Below are 19494 nucleotides of genomic sequence, written 5' to 3'. Positions count from 1 at the left end.
CACAACCTTTTGGTGTACAAGACAATGCTTCAACCAACTGAGCCACAATGGCCAGGGCCAGAATTGCTTAAATAATTATTAAATATTGTTAATTTATTAAAAAGATATGAACATCTATCTAGGTTGTTTACAGACTGGACCACCACTGGGTAGTAAATTGAACTAACCAGTTTATTACCTGTAAGACCTACTTACTGTAATGCAAATCACTTTTATATATTTTATGTATATGTATGTTCTGCAATTGGGGACAATTTATGTCAAATACTGGTGTGGTTTGATTTAAAGCTGTTTTATAATTTAGAAGAAGGCCATCACACGCATACATACATATATATGTATGTAATCAAGAAAATAAGAAAAAAATGTGTCTGAAAAATTATTAGTACGTCACAATTTGCTTTGAATCAGTGATAAACCCGAAAAAGAGTACAAATAATTACTAATTTTCTGTACAAGTATTAGCATTAAACTGCTTCCATGTACTAATCTTTTTTTTTAATCCTCACCCGAGGACATTTTTCGATATTTTGTTCAGATAGAGTGGGAGGGGGAGAGAGAGAGAGAGAGAGAAACGTCAACGTGAAAGGGACACATCAAGTGGTCAGCACCCACACAACCCACCCAGGGCCGAGGACAAACTGCAACTGAGGTACTTGCCCTTAGCGGGAACCAAACCTGGATCTCTCTGGACCATAGGCCAATGCTCTAACCGCTGAGCCAAACCAGCCAGGGCCCATGAACTAATCTTACTGAGGTATATTACTTGACCTCCTTCAAATTATATTTTTTTCATTTGCTAATCAACGTAAGTAGTACTAGATTATTTTCCATCACTTTCTTTGGGAAGAGCTTATATAAAATCAAATGTGCCTATAGAACTAACAGTGAACAAGCAATTGGCTGATGTAGAAATAGTAGAAAAATTTGACACAAGTTTTTGTGCATTTCAAACTATACTCAATGGCCAATAGGACAAGACTCAAAGAGCTCATAACTACTAAAATCAATCTAAACAAGGTGAGAAACTTCAGGCCGTGGTTAGTCACTGTATTTTAAAGATTTTAACAACATTCTTAATTTAAATGGAGTTAATAAAAGAGCAGGCAAACAGCAGTCAGGAATAGAAGTGTCCTTCTCATTTCTCATATTCTGTTTATTCAGGGCCCTGTTTTGCTGAAGCTTGTTTCCTCAGCCTAGAATGATCTTTTCTCAATTTTGTGCTCCTACTCATCCTTCATGAGCTAATTAAAATGCCACCTCCTCCATGGAGTCTTCTAAGATTTCCTAGTAAGAATTAGCATTTATTTCCTTGGATTCCCAAAGATAGTTTTAGAAGAAAGATAACCAAAAGAAGTTATTACAACACAAGGACAATATACACACAATGTTATGGGAAGAGTGTGGAGGGACCACCAATTCTATGTTGAGTAAATAGAGGTGACATTTGATCTGGGTCTTCCAGAATTGTCCAGAGTGAAAGGAAGTAGAAGAAAGGGATCCCAGGTGGAAGGAATAATATGTATGAGGCACAAATGTGAAAATACTGGCTGGTTCGGGGCTTGATAAATGATCTTTGTGGGTGAAGCTCAGGCTGTACAAGCTGAGTGGTAAGAGGCTAGAGGGATCATTGTGCTGGGATAAAACCGGCCCACGGGTTTCAACTCATTGTCTACTGTAACCAACACGATGTGACACATTCTTATTAGTTTGAAACAACTGATAACTCAGTGACTCAGAATCAGCATGAGAACTGTCAGTACTTCAATGGGACTGTGCAGTACAGGCTGGGGTGTGAAGTTGATGAGCTGTCAGGTACATGCAATACTCAAAAGATAAGCTTTAACTCATCTGCCTTTTCCAACTGTTCCCAAAAGCCTCCTTGAATGCAAGTGAGAATGATGTCATTATAGGAATCCCCTTGAATCTGTACTAGTTTATTTTTTGAGCAATTTAATGATAAACTTTAATACTTTATCCATTTTTGGTAAGTTATTTACAGCTTGCTTCACAAATTACATTTATCAAGTTGCCTGAATTTTAGAAGGTAACAGGATTAAATTTGCTTTAGAATGACCATTTCTTTAAGGGAAGAGCGAGGGGAGAACTATAAGAGGCAGAGAGAAAAAGCAGAGGCAACTTCTCTAAGCTTGACAAGAGAGGATGAGGACCTGAACAGAGGAAGGAATGGTGCAAATGGAGAGGAGGGACTTTAGAAATCTTTTAGGTTGTCCCTATAGACAGGCATAGGAGAGCATGGCCATTTTTTTTTTTTTTAATTTTTTTTCCTTTATTGATTTTAGAGAGAGAGAAAGGGAGAGGGAGAGAGAGAAACATCGATGAGAGAGAACATCAATTGGCCGCCTCCCGCATGTTCCCTACTGGGGATCGGGCCCACAACCTGGGCATGGGCCCTGACCAGGAATCGAACTGGTGACCAATTGGTGCATGGGTCAACGCTCAACCACTGAGCCATACTGGCCGAGTGCATGGCTTTTGAAATAGGGGAAAACAAAAGAGAGGAGATAGGGGATTAAATTTCAGCTTTAATGATTAATAGCTGTTTAATCTTGTATACCCAACTTCTCAGGGCCTCAGTTCTCCTCATTTGTAAAATGGGGACTTTAGTAACTAAACATAGAGGTGTTGTAAGGATTCAAAAAAGTCAGGAATAAAAATCTCAAGTACACCCTGAGAGACGTGAAACTTCTGAAAGATGGTGGGGCCATTAACCCAGTGCCAAAGCACGGAGGGTAAACGTGTCTGAGGGAGGAAACCAGTTGTGTTTTGTGGCGTTTCAGGAGCCCACAGGATACATAGGTACTTAGCGTGACAGGAAGTTGGAAACATTAGTCTGGAGCTCAGAAGTGTTGGGGCTGAGGGATGGTTTGGGGGTCATTGGTGAACTGAAATCATAGAGGGAGGTGTAATTTTTATAGGGAAAGTGTGTCAAATGTGCAAAAGAGAGAGCACAGGCAAGAACTCTCGGACCCACCATACTTCAGGAACAGAGGACTGAACTACAAACAAGAAAAAGGAACTGACAGAGAAGTAGACAGCGATTCCACTCATATGAAGTAGCCAAATGAGGCAAATCTATAGAGACAGAGAGCAGACCAGTGCTTGCCTGAGGCTGGGGGTGAAAACCCAGACTGACTGAAAAAGTGCACCAGGCTGTTTTTGGGGTGATGGAACTTTACTAACATCAGAGTACAGTGACGGTTGCACCACCCAATAAATATAATAAAGATCACTGTACTCCAAAACAGATTCATTGTATGCTAGATAAATTATACCTCAATAAATCTAGGGTGTGTGTGTTTTTAAAGCCAAATGCGGTAAGAATAACTAGCTGAGAGATTAAGCAGGATGAAGACTAAAAATAGATCATTTTATTTATCAATCAACAAGTAGCTTATAAGGACATTTTCCGTAGAGTGACGAGGTGGCAGGTGGCAGGATTACAAAGGCAATACACTAAACTGCTGTGGGATGAAGCCTGGGGAAGATGAGCAAGTAGAGATAAGAAAGGTCATCCTCCCATGGCCAAAGTCCAGATGTGAAGGGAAGAAAACTACAGAGTGGTTGCCTTCATGAAGGCAAGACCCGCTGGCACAGCTGCAGACCAAAGGAAAGGGAGTCATGGAAGGAGCAAATTTCAAACATTAGAGGAAACTGGTGGAGCTGGATTCTGAAGGATGTGGGAACATACAGGAGGGATAATTGTCTATTAGTGCTGGACAGAAGTAGGGACTTCATTTTATTGGCGACAGCGAAGGAGGGGTGGATGTATCTATTGGTGTGGAAGTCGAGGCAATTAGGCTCAGTGACCTCTTTTTCTTTTTTGTCACATGTGAGGTAAGGGCATCAGCTGAGATTAAGTGTGGAAACTGGGGTTAAGATGTTTAAAAATTGCTACTGACTGGATGCCAATAGGGAGCATATGGGGGACCCAGCTGAGGCAGAGACCCACACATTTGTAACAGCGCCAGTCAGCACAGTTGCGTGACTCTGCAGGAGAGAGCGCCTGGAAGCTTGGAGGGAAAGGCCGAGTAAACAGAGGGTTGGTTGGTCTGGTACTGGGAATGGGCAGGGCTTGCCAGGGTGGAAGGCAGGAAGCTGAGGGCATGGAGAAGAGAAAGCAAAGGAGAAACCATGAGCTGCTGAGGGAAGAAGGAAAACCTGCTGGGGAGGAGAGGGACGGTGACCCACTGCCGGATGAGGGCAGAAGCTCTGCCGTACAGGAGACAGAGCAAGAGGAAGCTGGGAAGATGAAAGGAATGGGTTCTGCTGAGAAAGCTGTTTGCAAAGGCCAGGTTTCCGCCCTACACGCAAACCCCCAGGGGCTGGTGTGGACCATGGAAGTAGGTACTAACCCAGAAGCAATAAGGATGCAGAAAGCAAACACTTCTTTGTACCTTTGCCACCGTTTCAAATTCTGAGTAAAGATGTTCATCGACAGGAGAGTCCTGTCAGTTTCAATACTTCTGCGGAACCAGGAAAACTGGGGGCTAAGTGACAGAAATGACAGAAGGTGGAGTAGAGATGTAGAGAGGAGGTGGCGGTTACCTGAGACTTGCTGGAAGGGACTGGTCATGGCCTTCCTCCAGAGGGGCTAGGCTTCAGAATGTCATAGACCGGGAGCTGACAGAGGAAATGCGGGGAGGCCGGATGAGGAGGGTGGGAGGTAGGCTGAGGTGTTGGGAGGGTGGGAGTGAGAAAATGGAGATCTGGTGCGCTGCTCAACTTTGGGTGGCTTTACCCCTGCGTGACCCTGCTGGCTCTACCTCCCACTAGCCCAGGGCCTGCCTCCTTGACAGGAGGGGGATCCGCGTGCGCCTGGATGCACTGGGACCAGAGTTAAATCAGGTAGGAACCTAGCACTTTTCTAATACTAACATCATCTTCTAGAAACTAGGACCTTTGCAAGATGGAATCCTAGTCCACTGGAGGGAATTTTACAGATTTTGTAGTACAACCCTGTCGAAACAGTGCCTTCGAAGAAGCTCTCTGAAGCAACTTGTTAAAAGGCATCAAACAAGACAGATCGAAGAATGGACCCAAAAGCCCATAATTTCGGATTCTGTAAATTTTTTAATGAACCACGTGAAATTTACATGAATCATTGCTTAGTCAAAGAGACCTATGATTGAGAAGATGACTTATTTTTAAATAATTTTGTTCCATGTTCAGGACAGCTAGTGTGAATAATTATGGGCCAAAGTAAAAAGTGTTCCAACACAAATACTTTGCTTATTTGTGTGTATAGCTACACATACATGTTTTAGTAAAACGACTTACTGCTTTAGTTTTGTATGGTGCCTCGGTGAAGAAAGGGCCTATAAGTGAGTACGTGCACTGGGGTGGGGGGTGGGGACCAGCCCACCAGGGCTGCCATCCCCACCGAACACAGGAAGACGAGCAGAAGCCACCGAGAAAGGCCAGCCCACAGGTACTGTACCTCCTCTGATGACTTTAGAAATGACACATAGGTTTGCAGGACTTGTGACCTGGAGCTGATGCTTTGGCCAAGTATATTTAATTCTTCCTCTAGCCATTTAGCTTTAGAAGAAAGCGATGCCACTTCATCAGGTTCAAATTCATTTTTCTCTGTCACAAGTTTTGCAGCTGCTTCTAATTCATGTGATGCTTCCTGTGAAAGCAAAGCACAGAGGGTCAGGAGCTGACAGGGGATCATGAACATTCACATTTCATTACCTGCTGCACATCCATCTATTACGATTATTAATTGAACTTGTACCAAGAGTCTCCTCAATAAAAGGAAGGCACAACTTTCAAACTTTTTTTTAAAAAGTGTCTTAAAATGAAAACCACCTCAAATTAGTCCTTCACTCTATCAGCTACACCTCTTATATAGAGCACTCTAAATTCTGTGTTAAAAATCAAAGTAAAGGTGTTTGGTCTGCAAGGTGGTAAAACAAAATGGTAGAAACATTTAAAATTATTTAAACAAAATCATTAAACACTGGAACAGAATTATTTTTGAAATTAACAATAGCTGTTACATATTATTAAATTAATTTTGTTATATACAAGATGTCACGTTTATAAAAATTGTTTACTTGTTTTTTAATGTATAAAAATGACATTTCACTTATGCAGTCTTATTTGAATTGCTGTCTAGAAGGATGTTTAAGCACATGTAGGGGAAGCGTTACATACGAGGTCAAAATAGCCGAAAAAGTCAGTGAATGGCTCAGCCTGGGGTTGCTCTGTTATGTTTTATTTTGAGTGCAGTTTCTGGCATGTGAATCTCACCACTGATGAAATGAATGAGTAGGTATTACAGGAATTACATATACAATTGCCATAGAAAGCCATATAAAATCTCATGTGATACCAAGCTAGGAATTAAGCAAAAATGAAAGAAAAAAGCTTCATTCTCATTTGCAGCAAGAAGGGATGGCTTCCCGACTTGTATTTAGTATGGTTACCCCGTCCTCCATTGAATGACGGCAATTCTAATATATGGGTGCTGCTGCCAGACAGCACTCGGGGAAGGAGGGAGCAGGGAGCTTCTCCCACGCAATGTCTTCCTTCATTCTAAAAAACTGGAATAAAACATGAATTCTGACACATTTTATTTTAAACATTTTAAATAATAAATTCGAAATCCCTCATTTAAAACATGGATGTATCTGTGAGTGGGGGTGGGGGTGACTCTGTGAAGGGGACTATTCTGCTGAGAACTGATGGGGCGGCGTGGCCACTTCCTGCTGCCTTTGACACCAGGGGGACACGTGACTCACTTTCCTAAACACAGGGGCGGGGGTGGGGGGTGGGCAGGCTGGGACCCGGTGCAGCTGCGGGGCTGCTAGCAGGGGTATTTGAACCTAAGCGCCATGTGAGGGGGTGAAGGGGATAGACAAGGTACCAGGGAGAGGAGGGCAATTTCTGTCTCTGAAGGCTTAGTGTGCAAACAAGATTTGCATCTTGGAATCTTGTATTAACGAATGTTGCTTGTGGTAATTTTCTTTTGTAACCTACTCTAGCAGAAAATCACAGTCTTATCAAAGCACTCTCCCTGCCTCCTCGGGCACCCCAAAAGGATTAGCTAACATTTCTCAGTCCAGGAAAAGGGGACAAATGAGTGTTTAATATCAGGTTAGAAAGCTGAGTTTCAGTGAGCTCAAATCCCCCCAGCAAGTGCACATGTAAATAAAAATACTTCAGACACACATAAGAGTAGGAGTTTTCTAAGTCATTATTTGCCACAATATTAGTTTAGAATTGCAACCCTCCGGAGAACTAGGAGTAAGTTTTGTAACTTACTGAATATAGAGAAATCATCTTTACAAAATCATAACCATGATCATGATTCTTACTGCATTTACCTTAGCTTGGATATCTAGTTCCAAATATTTACACAAAACCTCCTCTGACTCAGGAAGGCTGGAACCGACATCCATTGCATTGCAAAGTACTGGACTAATTTCCTGAATTGACATTTCCACCTTTAGGAAAGAATATATTACAGCCTTAGTAATATGTATTCACATATATGTATGCATAGAGAAGCTAAATACTACTCTCTACGTTCCCATTGTACTTTAATATATATCAACATTAATCTCAAAATATTTTAAATAGTTTTAGAATTTGACATTTGAATCAATAATGCTGTTCTTCCTATGAAGTAATACTACTGATCCACCAATAGAGGGTACATGTTTCAAAATATTTCTTTTAATATTAGCAATGAGATAAAAGCAATCATCCATGCCCTCTAAGAATTTATTATCCGTATTATCTACAGAGGATAATGTACTTGCCAACACAGCAGCAGAGATGTATTTATCTGGTAAATTAACTCATAATCACCCACTGTACGTTGAATGGGCCCCAATTCACAGACACATTTTGAAGTAGAGGTCTAGAGCATGGGTATCAGATCACTTTATGGGTTGCTATTTTTAGGACTGGGGTAACTGGGGCAGCACCAAACCCTGTACATATGATAATAAAACACAGGAACATACTTGGGCGATTTCATTGATGGATGTAAAAGACAATATTTGATCCTCAGTACACATGAATCAATGAACAAAGTGAAGTTCAAAGGTTCTATTCCATTCAAGATATTGCCATCATCTAACTGGAGTCCTGCTTCCCAGAGTGACATGGTTCTGAGCTGTCAGTAAGATGACAGCCACAGCTGTTGGTGTTCCTGTGTTTCCCACCACCACCACAGCTCGACTCTCCAGGGCCAGGGAATGTGGTCACACAGCTGCCGCCACATTCGGAATCTCCCTGGACCCCGGCATCAGAACAAGGCTCAAATGTCCAAGTTTCTGGACCAATAACAGGTGGGGAGGCCATTTAAATAGAAACATGGTTATCTAATAACCTCTCTTGTAAAGGCTACTGATCTACTTGTTTAAGTCAGGCATATGAATTCATTGTCCTGAAGGAAAACGTCATTAAAAATCTGAGACAAGGTTCATTAGCATCAATGTCATTGAGATGTTGGTTTCTGCTATATATCCCACCTATAGATAAGTGCTTTTTTATTTAGTGAAATAGTAGCTGCCTGGTTTTATTCCTTTTGAAAATAGAAAATAAAATTCCCCCGTGCCAGGCCATTCTGCTCACTCTGCAGAGAGGGTTCCCACGCGTGTGCTCGTGTTCAGAATGACCATGTCCACAGCACTGGCCTAATCCAATAAAACACCATAATGGCAGTTTACTCGTGGAACCCCTGCAACTCATCATTTTTGGTACCTCTCGAATGTCCTCTTGTTGTAATGCTGTATAGTACCGTGTTAACTAGAACGTGTGCGTGTCGGAACCATGCAGAAAATCGTGTAACTCAAGGACACCACCAAAACGCTCACATGGTTCAGTGAACATGGCTCTGCACAGACAGCACTGCCTTCATGTGTGTGTGTGTGTGTGTGTGTGTGTGTGTGTTCAGCGCTGGAAGGCAAGTAGGATTGCACACATCGCTTTGTCATCCTGAGGCAGGGATGGTTGATGAGCAACAGCGAATTGCAAGTCTATTCTGTTCTACTGTACAACCTAACGTGGACTGTGAGAGACGACTAAGGAGACACACCCGATTCTCCTAGGCCCACAGGCTGCGATTACCACACCATCTATTGTCACCTAATAAGGAGTTCATCTAAGTCATAGCTTAAGGAGGATGCATTTTTATGAAACTACCTTCCTTAGGTAGCTTTCCACTGAGGCGGCTAATTGTTGTTTCTTAAGAGCAAATTCCTTGTGCGCAGAACACTGTCCGGTCAGGTGGTCCACTCGTCTCTGAATGCACCCCATCATCTCATGGACGCCGGTCACCCGAGAGCTGAAGGGAACAAGCCAGCTGTTAGTTCATACAGCACCCCATACAGCAGCCCCAGGAACAGGGAGCATTGAAAATAGATTTGCTCTTTTATGAGAGGTATGAGTTGATAAAAGTTACCAGGCTTCAGGCTTTAGAATAATCGAAGTTAAGAAGCTATCGTCCTAGTACAGCAAAGAGCAAAACCAAATTATGTTCCTTTGTTTATGTCAGTCAGTCCCTGAGGAAACAGATGACTTATGGGTTGTACAACCAGGTCTAATCTACTCTAAATGTTTACTTTTTAATATTTCTCTAAGATATTTTAAGGACCTTATGACAAAAAGCACAGTGTGATTGACAACAGTTTTCCTGGTTTGTTTTTGTTTTTGTTTTTGTTTTTTAAAGCTTCACTTATCTAAAGAAGCTCTTTGAATAGAAATGTGGATCAGCCAATTAACAAAACATTTACTCATCCAAGAGGGTACAATATTGATGTAACACTACGGACCTTGTTCTCGATGATCATGAACGCTCAAGGCTGCATTCATTAGAAGAAAACCAAGTTGTCACCAACAGTTAGGAATCGAACGTACTTGTTCATAAAAAAGAAACCGAACCTCACATTGCCATTCTTTACCTGTGCTGGCCTCCTGAGAAACAGGAAAGGAACACGAGCGCTCATGAAATGAACATGCTTTAAAATAGCCAATAAACCGAGAGGTGGACCCCATTTGCTCCAGTCTAAAGATAGATCAGCAAGTTTCCTAATCATTTCCAAGTTAAGCCTACCAGCAAAGCAAGCCAGTGCAAAAACTTTCACGATGGGATGAGCACTCGAACTTTTCAACCTGTTCCTAAGACAGAGCCCCTCCTAAGAAGCTGAAGTCTTTAATTTCCCGTCAATCATTTCCTTCAAATACCAATAAAGATTAACATGATAACTCTTCAATTTAACTACCCGGAGTTAAAAAAAAGATCTTGGAATGAGGTACAGATTTCAGTAGTTTTACCTGAAATAATTAATTTATGACTCTGTAAGAAGTGAATTTAATGAGTAATGAAATGAGGGCAAGATCCTGAAGGACTGAGAGGTAAAGCAAGGTCACCAGAATGACAATGAGGCTGCTGGAGAGGTGGCGTCCCTCAGGCAGCTGGAGAGTCTAGTCCAATGAGCATGGGATTCAAGTGCATACTGTGGGTGCCTCCTGAGTCCCAGAGAAGATTCCGTGAGCGAGGGGAGTATTTTATTCCTGATGCATAGTGCTCCACAGACACTGCACTTAAAACAATCCTTTTTGAATTTTAATAACTCAACGACAGTGAAGAGTATAATCAAGAAATCAGGTGAGTTTTCAATATAATTCTTTTGATACACTAAGTTCACAAATTCCATAAAAGCAGTGTGCTGGTAATGCTCATCATATTTTAACTAGGATTTAGACTTTGGGACATTATATGCTAAAAAAGCATTTAACAGCTCAATTGTCCTATGTCTTATAGGTTCCAAGTTTTCTATAGTATAATTCAAATCTGAAATGAGAAAGATAAACAAAAAAGAAAAAGTGAGTCAGCACTTGGTTCACAGTACGGAGAACCAAGTTTGTGAAATAAATGGGTAAACCCTTTCTAAACACAATGATCGAGTACTTACTGTGACAAGTCACCAGGTTTAATGTTTTAAGTCATCTCTTTTATAATTCTCATAACCACCCTATGATCTGGGTGTAACTGTCATCTCCCCTTTGCAGATGAGCAAACTGAGGGACAGAAAAGCTCAGTAGCTCGCCCCGGTCACAGTGAACTGACGGAGCTGGGATTTTAAACCGTTTATCCGATTTCAGAGTCCACACCCTTGACCACCTCATGGTACCTTTCCCGGGTCTGTGACTCATGATAGAGGGCTGAGGGTACTCTTCCTTTAAAATGTTCCTCCTCCTGGAGTTGAGTGTGACGGACACAGGGTTAGCCTGGCTGACACGCTCTTTTGAAACTGGCTGGCTTCCTGTCTTAGTTTTCGAAGTGGCCACTAGAGGAAGCCAGAGGAAGGAAACAGGGAAACAGCGAGCATTTCTTCTGCAAAAAGAATGCTGGTGAGCAGCTTACACTTGGCGTCTTGATACCACCCACCCAATAGGATCGCTCTCTTTCTGTCTTTGGAAGGAACATACTCGGAGATTTGGTCTCATTATGTGGCGATTTCTGCCTTATCATGTAAGTCCATCGCATTATAACTTCTCTAAGGGAAAGAGCAACATTCTTTTCTTTCATATATCTCTGCAGCCCTGAGCACGTAGCCTTGTAAGTATTAGGTTAATGAATGTTTTCGGATGATATAAAATACACTTTGATCGATATTTCAGGGAAGAGAAGACAGATTTAAGGAAGAAGTACACATGCACAGACCGTCACTGACTGCATAACAGTTTCCAAACAAGGATGACTTTGCTCTTTGCCCACTTATAGAAGTTTTAGGCCATCTGAAGACTTCCCCGATTCTTCTTTGATGGTTTAGCATTTATAGTTACGTAGACTGGCATTTCCTCCTCTATCAGAAAGCCTTAGAGGGTCGCACGGAATTGCCATGTGTCCCTGTGCATTACTGCCTGATCACTGTGTGTGCTCCTCTTACTGAGGCTCAGACCCCTTCCTCCGTGTGAGAAACTCCCTGTTATCTCGCCTACGCTGGCCAGCCCCTGTTTTCCTCTCTCTAAGCCTCAGCTGGATTGTCTCAGTCTGTTCTGGCATGAATCTCTTCCCTCTCCCTGATTGGCCACTTGTGCTCTGTCCGTCACACTCCTGACCCCAGGGCCACGCCCTCTCTCTGCCTTCTCAGTGAGAACCTGTCCGCAGGTTACACCCCGCCCTGATTCCATCACTGTTAGTTAGGAACTTTACACACTGATTGCACACTTTTCCTTTCAACAGTCCAAACGTTTTAAAACTTGTATAACATGCTCATTGGGAATTTTCTCAGCGCCTGCAAAGCAGATGGTTTGATCAAAGGACAAATATGACCTCACTTTCTGCCCGCAATTCTTACATGAGCTGAAAATAAATGAATAGATGTCCATCCACCCAGGAACAAGTCCTATTACTCCACAATCATATTAAAGAAATGATGGGGTAAGAACTAGGAATGAATGACAGAAACTCGCTGAAAGGCGCGCCCTGTCCTTTTGCTCTGATTCTGAGGCCACACTGTTCAGGTGCTGCCTCACTGGGGCGGGGCGGGGTGGGGGGCAGTGGACCAGACGGCCAGGTCGCAGGGTCTGTGGCTCTAGTTTCATTGGAAATACTGACTGAACTTTGCGCTTTCTCTGTCAGAATGGATTAGATGGTACCTGCCTGTACGTGAGGGTGAGGTTCATCAGATTATTCTTGATGTTGACTTTGACTTCTCCAAGCATCACAGCCACTCAGAGATAATGGACTGAAGGCTTTTGTCAGACATTTGTTAGAAACTCCATCATGGGAGCATTTTCTCCCTTGTTCATTGAGCCAGTGGAGGAGAGGGAAGGGGGAAGAAAGATGATTGATTTTTTTTTCCCCTCTAAGAGTGGAGGCATGTTGACTTCTGGCTCACAAACAGATTGTTCTATCTGCTGTGGGGACGCAGTTGCCCTATGTTTGCATGTGTCACAAACTGGGGTTGGGGGAAAGGAGCCAACCCCAATGTTAATGTGTTGTAATGATTCTTTCCAGGGGATGGCAAGTTGCTTCTAACCCTTTCATAAATCACCATCGGCAGCCCATCTGGACGAGGAGCTGGAGCAGATGGCACGCGCCTGACAGCTCACTCTCTCACATCGGAAAGAGTCAGCTGATCGCGTGTTTCTCTCTGTCCGTGGACAAATTACACTCTGAAAACGGAAGAAATATAGATCTGCCTTATCTTTAGTTTGCTGCTTCTTTTGACAGGGACCCAAACAGTGTCCCCTCATGTTTATAATCTTCTTTATTTTGGAGAAAACAACAGTCTTTCTCTGGTTTTCATATCTACTTTGAAACAGTGCCATCCAACTGAGGAAGCAAATATTTTTTTTCTGACTTAAGTTATACATATCGGGACTCCCTTCCTACTAAACAAATATCACACACACACACACACACACACACGCACACCTGTAACACACACGCAGCGACGCAGAAACAGAGCAGTGGTGGGCCGAAGCCTCCCTGCTCCTGGTTCTGGCACAGGTCCCTGCAGAGATGGCCACCAGCTCCACTCCCATGGCCACGGAGACCTGCAGGAAGGCTACCACGCCAGGATGCGGCCTGGAATAGTGCCAGGGACGGAGTTCTCCTTGGAAAAGGCGGTTGAAACATGCTGGAGCCAAGGGCTGTTGGGGCAAAGACATCAGAGCAGGGCAGGCAGGGACCACCCTCCGTCCCCACGTGACTCTCGTCGCGCGGCCCTGAGAGCCGCTGTGTCTCATCGGGACCTGGTGTGACCCTGGTCAAACGACAGAAGACTGAGTCTGGCTTGGGGACGCTCTGCGTTCAGGTGGAAGTCACTGCAAAGCTGTTAAGGACGAAAGAACAAAGAGGAAAGAACAAAACGAGGAAAATAAGGCCAGAAAACAAACAACACTTCCCACTCTAGATGAGAGTACAATCTAAAATTTCAAAACACATGAAGCAAATACACCCTAAGAAAAGACACTGAGGCCCTGGCCAGTTTGGCTCAGCGGTTGAGCGTCGGTCTGTGGACCAGAGCGTCCCGGGTTCAGTTCCCGCTAGAGGCACGTACCACAAAAAAAGAAAAGACACTGAACAACAGACAGATAAGTGTACTCTACCTGAAGTGAAAATAAGCAGAACAACCTGAAGATGACTTGACCAGAAATACACCTGAGATCATCAGAGAGATAAAGGAAAACCCAACACCCATAATAAAAGAACAAGAACCTCTGGAACAAAAATAATCAGAAATAAAAACAACATTGGATATCAAACAAATGAGTTAGCAATCAATGAATGAAAACAAAGGGACAATTAACAACAGAGAAAATGAGTCGGAAGGATTCACTGAGAACACAACATGAAGAGCGAAAGGAATGGAAATAGGAGCGTTCAGAGACTGAAAGACAGACTGAGAGGCTCCAACACCCTACGAGGAGTCACAGGAGAAGAGCACAGTGGAAATCAATACTGAACGACACAAGTGCTAAAAATGTTTCATGCTTGATGACATAAATCCTCAGATAAAAGGGGCACAGCAAGAACTAAACAGGCAGATATTCTCATCAAAGGTCATTGGGAAAATAGAAACATAGATTTTAATGTAGTTCCTTCCAAAAAATGTCTCTGTTTGCAGTCCTTGCCCCCCTCTCCCCACAAGGATTGTGTGATGCCAGGTATGTAGCTGGGATCTACCTTTCACTTGCTCACATTACATTGTGAGGCCTCTCTCTGTCCCTAAGTATTCCTCAAAGCACACAGCTTTGAGGTGGGCTTAGAATAGTTCATCATGTGCTTGCCCTTAAAATATTAAAACCTTTCGCAGCTTTCTGGGAACATTCAGGTGATTTCAGATTCACACTATTGGAAACAGAACGGTGACGAGCACTGTATTCATAAACATGTTTCTCCCTGTCTCTCCCTTTTCTGTGTTCTTTTCTCCCCCAACCCTCTAGTCTGAGACAACTCCTCCTTAGTTCCCCAAGGCAGAGATTTCTGTTCTGCCCCTCAGCCAGGCTTCCTCTGCAGACTCCGTAGGTCCAGACCTTCGTGCTCCGGGGTCTTCGCCACTTCACATCACCATCATGAATTAATACGTTCAAATTGTAATGGGGGGGTCCTAGATATTTTACAAGAGCCTAGTCTAGTTACTCCTATATTAACGGAAAGTGTGAACTCTGGGTCCTTTCAGACTAAGAGCTTCAGAATGATGAAAGCCTGGACAATGGGAACAAGCCCAGACTGCAGGCATGACATTTACTCAACCTCCGAAAAGAACAACTTAATAGAGACATGAAAATATTTGGAAAGTGGCTGAGTTAACAGTGTCATAAGAACTCAACTTTGTCATTTCCTAAATTTCAGTATCTGACATTTACCATCTAATGCATCATCAAACTTTGTTTTTTTTTTTTTTTGAACAGCTATTTTAAGTTCTTAAATGCTCAGCGGAATACTTGTAAAATGCAACTATAAACGACTCTATTAGGCAAAGGAAATTTCTGTTTTTGTTTCTTTGTTTGGCTTTGTTAGAGGATGGGGAATGTTTTTGTTTGCTTTCCACATGAGATTTTTTAAAAATGTTTTTACTATGATAGATGTCTTCCTTTGATGCCGTACCAAGTCAGCTGACACTTCAAATCAAGTCACCTAATGTGTAAAAACTAGGCTGAGGAACATAGTTTCAGCCCTACAAAGTGATTTCATGGTCCAGATAAGGAAATGATATCACAAGTCAAACAACTAAGGGATGATTCAGAAGATCACAGAATAAAAAGTGAAGCCGTGAGACAGAGCGGACCAATACAGGGAATTCAGAAAGTATTGTGTGGTGCAAACTGATTCCGTTTATCTTGGCTGGAGAACGTAGAGCCTCCACCCGCCGTAGACTACGAAATTCAACAGTGGCTCTCACATCTCACTCCCTCACTTGTCCTGTCCTGGTCGGTGCGTGGGCACGTGTGTCCCTTCTCAGAAAGGTGCCCCAGCACCCAGGGCCCCATGACTGCCGGGTGCCTAGAGCCACTCCCTTGACATATCATCCCCAACTGGCTGTTAGGAAGGTTCTGGAACTCCGATGCCAGGTTTATATATATATTTGCCCTTGAAGCCTGGTGCTGACGTGTCATATTAGATGCGTCTATGCACACTTGATACATTTTTAAATAAACGGAAAGAAAGAAAAACTTTCAGGGAAGGTGAGACCTGACTTGAAACTAGAAGGTAGATGGAGTACCTTTAAAGCACACTGGAATGAACAAGAATCCATGCTCACTCAGTGGCCCGGCTCCCTGGTATTGATTAGAGCTGAAGGAAAGGAACAAAAAGACAGAGAGCCGGCCACCTGACGCCGCGGCTCAGACCTGCATCAGCCCTCCGCCTCTCGCTGCCCGCGCAGGTAGCGGGCAAGTTACTGAACCTCTCTGTGCCCTCGTGTCCTCCTCGGCAAGACAGGGACAGTAATCACAGTAGTACTGAGATCACAGAGTGGTTCTGAGGATTAAATTTGTTATTAGAACGTACACAAGCGTTTGTTATTCTTGCTAATGACCACTTGAACGGTCTCACTTCCACCTAACTCCGACGTTGTCTTTGCCCACCCCCTTGTCACCCACTGCTCCAGCCACGCTGTCCTCTGTTAGCCTTTGCCCTTGTGCTGCCTGGAGCCTCATCTCCCAGCTCTCTGCACGGTAGCTCCTTCTCCTCAATGTTAGAACCTAAAGAACCTTCCCTGACTGAGTGTCAGACGGTCCCCTCCCCACAGCCCTCTCTGCCCCAGTTCACTCTTAACTGTTTCATGGTACTCAGGGGGCATTCAGAGCATTCTGTGGGGGCTTATTTGTTAGGTGGCTGCTTCTTCCTACCAGAATATAAGCAGCATGAGGACAGACATTTTGCTGATCACAACGTTATGCTTGGGAGCGCCTGATTCACAAAAGATGCTCGATAATATTTTTGGAATAAAGAAATAGACCATGTTGTGTTCACAATCACCCACAATATCAACCAAGGAAAGTAGTGGTAATCAACATAAATGACAATCCTGGAAAGAGAACGCAAAATCCCAATTAACTCCTGTTTTTACTTTTCTGTAAAATATGGAAGTATGAAGAATTAACATTAAGAAAGTAATACTAAGTGTTAGTTGAAAACAGATAACACTTAAAGTGATGCCAAAGCCAAACAGTCAATCAGGATGAGGTATTTTATATGCTTTGTGGACAAAAGGGGGGTTCCATGGAAAGTAACCTCACAGGATGAACTGATCATAAATTCCCAAATGGGCAGGTCATGGTGGGTAGTTGCCAGGCATATAATTTCTTTAGCAAAGGGTTTATCTTTGCCTTAAGCAAGCCCTGTCCATTGTTTCTGTGCATCTAGGTTAACATGCCTTTGAGATGCCTCTTTTGAGACCCTTCCTTCTACTTTGTGAACTACCCTTTCAGACCCTTTGTTCAAATAATCTTAGCTCATCTGTAATTCAGTCGCCACTTGCTTTCTCCCGCCTTCATGCAATCTTCTTCACGTTGCCTCCTTAATTCCAAATGCATAAGAGAAGCTGCAAACGGTCCTTCTCCAGAGCACTTGGGATCTTGCTCCTCAGAATATGTCATCAGTTTGGTTCAAATAAACTCTTACAAAAATTCGCTACAGGTTTGGACATTGACAGCTTAAATTCACCACAAAGAAGGATAAAAAATGGTACTGCCTTTTCTGCAGGGATAGAAATTGAGTCAATACTGAAGCAAATTTACTTGTAAATCTTCAGTTAATTTTAGTAAATAGAAAAAGGCAAATGCATACGTCACAAGGTGACCTGGTTTTGCTGGGTGTGCACGTCTTTGAGTTCTGAAGTGGTACCTACACTGACCAACAGAGGGGTCTCTCATTTCCATCCGATTATGGAAAACTTCACCCTCACACAAGGTCTCCGAACCAGCACTTCCCATCACTACAGTTTTCTGCAGGTGAATAAATGCAGAATTCTGCTTGGTAGCAGGCCATCTATGGTCTATCTTTAGATTCGGTGCTCAAAGGTGATGCCAAGTGAGGCCCAGGAAGAGGTCAGGCGGGCCAGGAGCCGGGAGCCAGGCACCCTCAGCTTCACTGTCGGTCTGCGTGGGACCATTATCACGTACTATTATAGGTCGCTTACATCATAACTGAGTACAAACAATGCACAAAATGTCCTGCAAATTAAAATGTATTTAGATTGTGACAGATATATTCTGCAAAGATAATAAACTACTTAATGGCTCAGAATTATCACCAAATTATAGGGAGGAAATTGAAAAGGCAAGAAAACATTTAAATAACCATTATTTCTTTGTGAGGCTGCTCCAACTTCAAAGGTGTTTGATTCCAGGATGGACCCGTTCCTAATGAGGTAGTAATTACAAAACAATAATGACGAAGGTCTCAGATTTCCTGGGAAGCTTAATCTCAGATAAAGTGAACTTCTGAAGTTCTGTTATTTTATTAACAGGGGGAAAAACAGATTTAAGAGTCTCTGAATTTCCTACCTGCCTCAATACTAAATTCTGCCTTTTAGTACTATAAGATAAATGTTTATCTGCCCTGTTTCAAATATAACCTTCCCCAGTTGGTAAAAATGAATATGACTTGATGTAGCTGAGTCTATTGTAATCATTTGAAACAACCATGTGACTCAGTATTTGTTAGCTTTTAAAACTCTTTGTATACACCCTGGCATGTTTGGTTCAGAGGTTAGAGCATCATCCCGCGGACCAGAGAGTCCTGTGTTAGGTTCCCGCTAAGGGCATGTACCTCAATTGCAGTTTGTCACCGGCTCCTGTTGGGGTCGTGTGGGTGGGAACCAACTGATGTGTCTCTCTCACATCGATGTTTCTCTCCCTCTCTTACCCCCTCTCTCCCTCCCACTCTATCTGAAGATAAATGCAAAAAAATGTCCTCGGGTGAGGATAAAAAAATTTTTTGTTAAAAGTAAAGCTCTTTGTATAGAAAGTAAAAAATATATATATATAAGTGAATCAACTGTTTAATGGGCACTGTCTATGTGCCAAGAGTGATGTTATCTCATTTGATTTAAAAAACAATGACAACAACACTGGCCAGTGGCTCAGTTGGTTAGAGAATCATTCTGTACACCAAAAGGTTGCAGGTTCGATTCTCGGTCAGGCCACATACCTACGTTGCAGGTTCAATCCCCTGTTTGGGAGTATATGGGAGACAACAGATTGATGTTTTTCTCTTCTTCCCTCTCTGTCTCTCTCTATCCCCATTCCCCCTTCTCTCAAATCAACAAACATATCAAAACAAAACGACACAAGAACAACAACAAAAAACACTCAAACCTCTATGAAATGTATATCCCTATTTTACAGATGAGGAAAAAGAGGTTCATAGAAGTCAGGTTTAAAAGTCATGCATTATTTCAAAATGCATGAAATAAAACTCCTTTGACAGTAAGTCTTAAGTTTCTTATCTACACCAGTGTTCAGACGTCTGGTTCCGGGAAGCTGGGTGTT

At 42.8% G+C, this 19494-nt stretch overlaps 1 protein-coding gene across 1 annotated transcript in view; it reads right to left on the bottom strand.

The window, feature by feature from the left end:
• CCDC141 (coiled-coil domain containing 141) overlaps positions 1 to 19494 on the bottom strand; it is a 192770-nt gene that overhangs the window by 40729 nt on the left and 132547 nt on the right. The window contains exons 10-12 of the mRNA XM_036254760.1: positions 9184 to 9325; positions 7356 to 7475; positions 5462 to 5653 (exon numbers count right to left, since the gene is read on the bottom strand). Of these exons, the coding sequence (XP_036110653.1) occupies positions 5462 to 5653; positions 7356 to 7475; positions 9184 to 9325 (454 nt within the window). The remainder of the gene's footprint in view (positions 1 to 5461; positions 5654 to 7355; positions 7476 to 9183; positions 9326 to 19494) is intronic.

The sequence above is a fragment of the Molossus molossus genome, unplaced genomic scaffold (assembly GCF_014108415.1).
Source record: "Molossus molossus isolate mMolMol1 unplaced genomic scaffold, mMolMol1.p scaffold_m16_p_11, whole genome shotgun sequence".
Classification (NCBI taxonomy): domain Eukaryota; kingdom Metazoa; phylum Chordata; class Mammalia; order Chiroptera; family Molossidae; genus Molossus; species Molossus molossus.
Note: the sequence above shows the minus strand (reverse complement) of the source record. Positions and strands in the feature narration are given on the sequence as shown.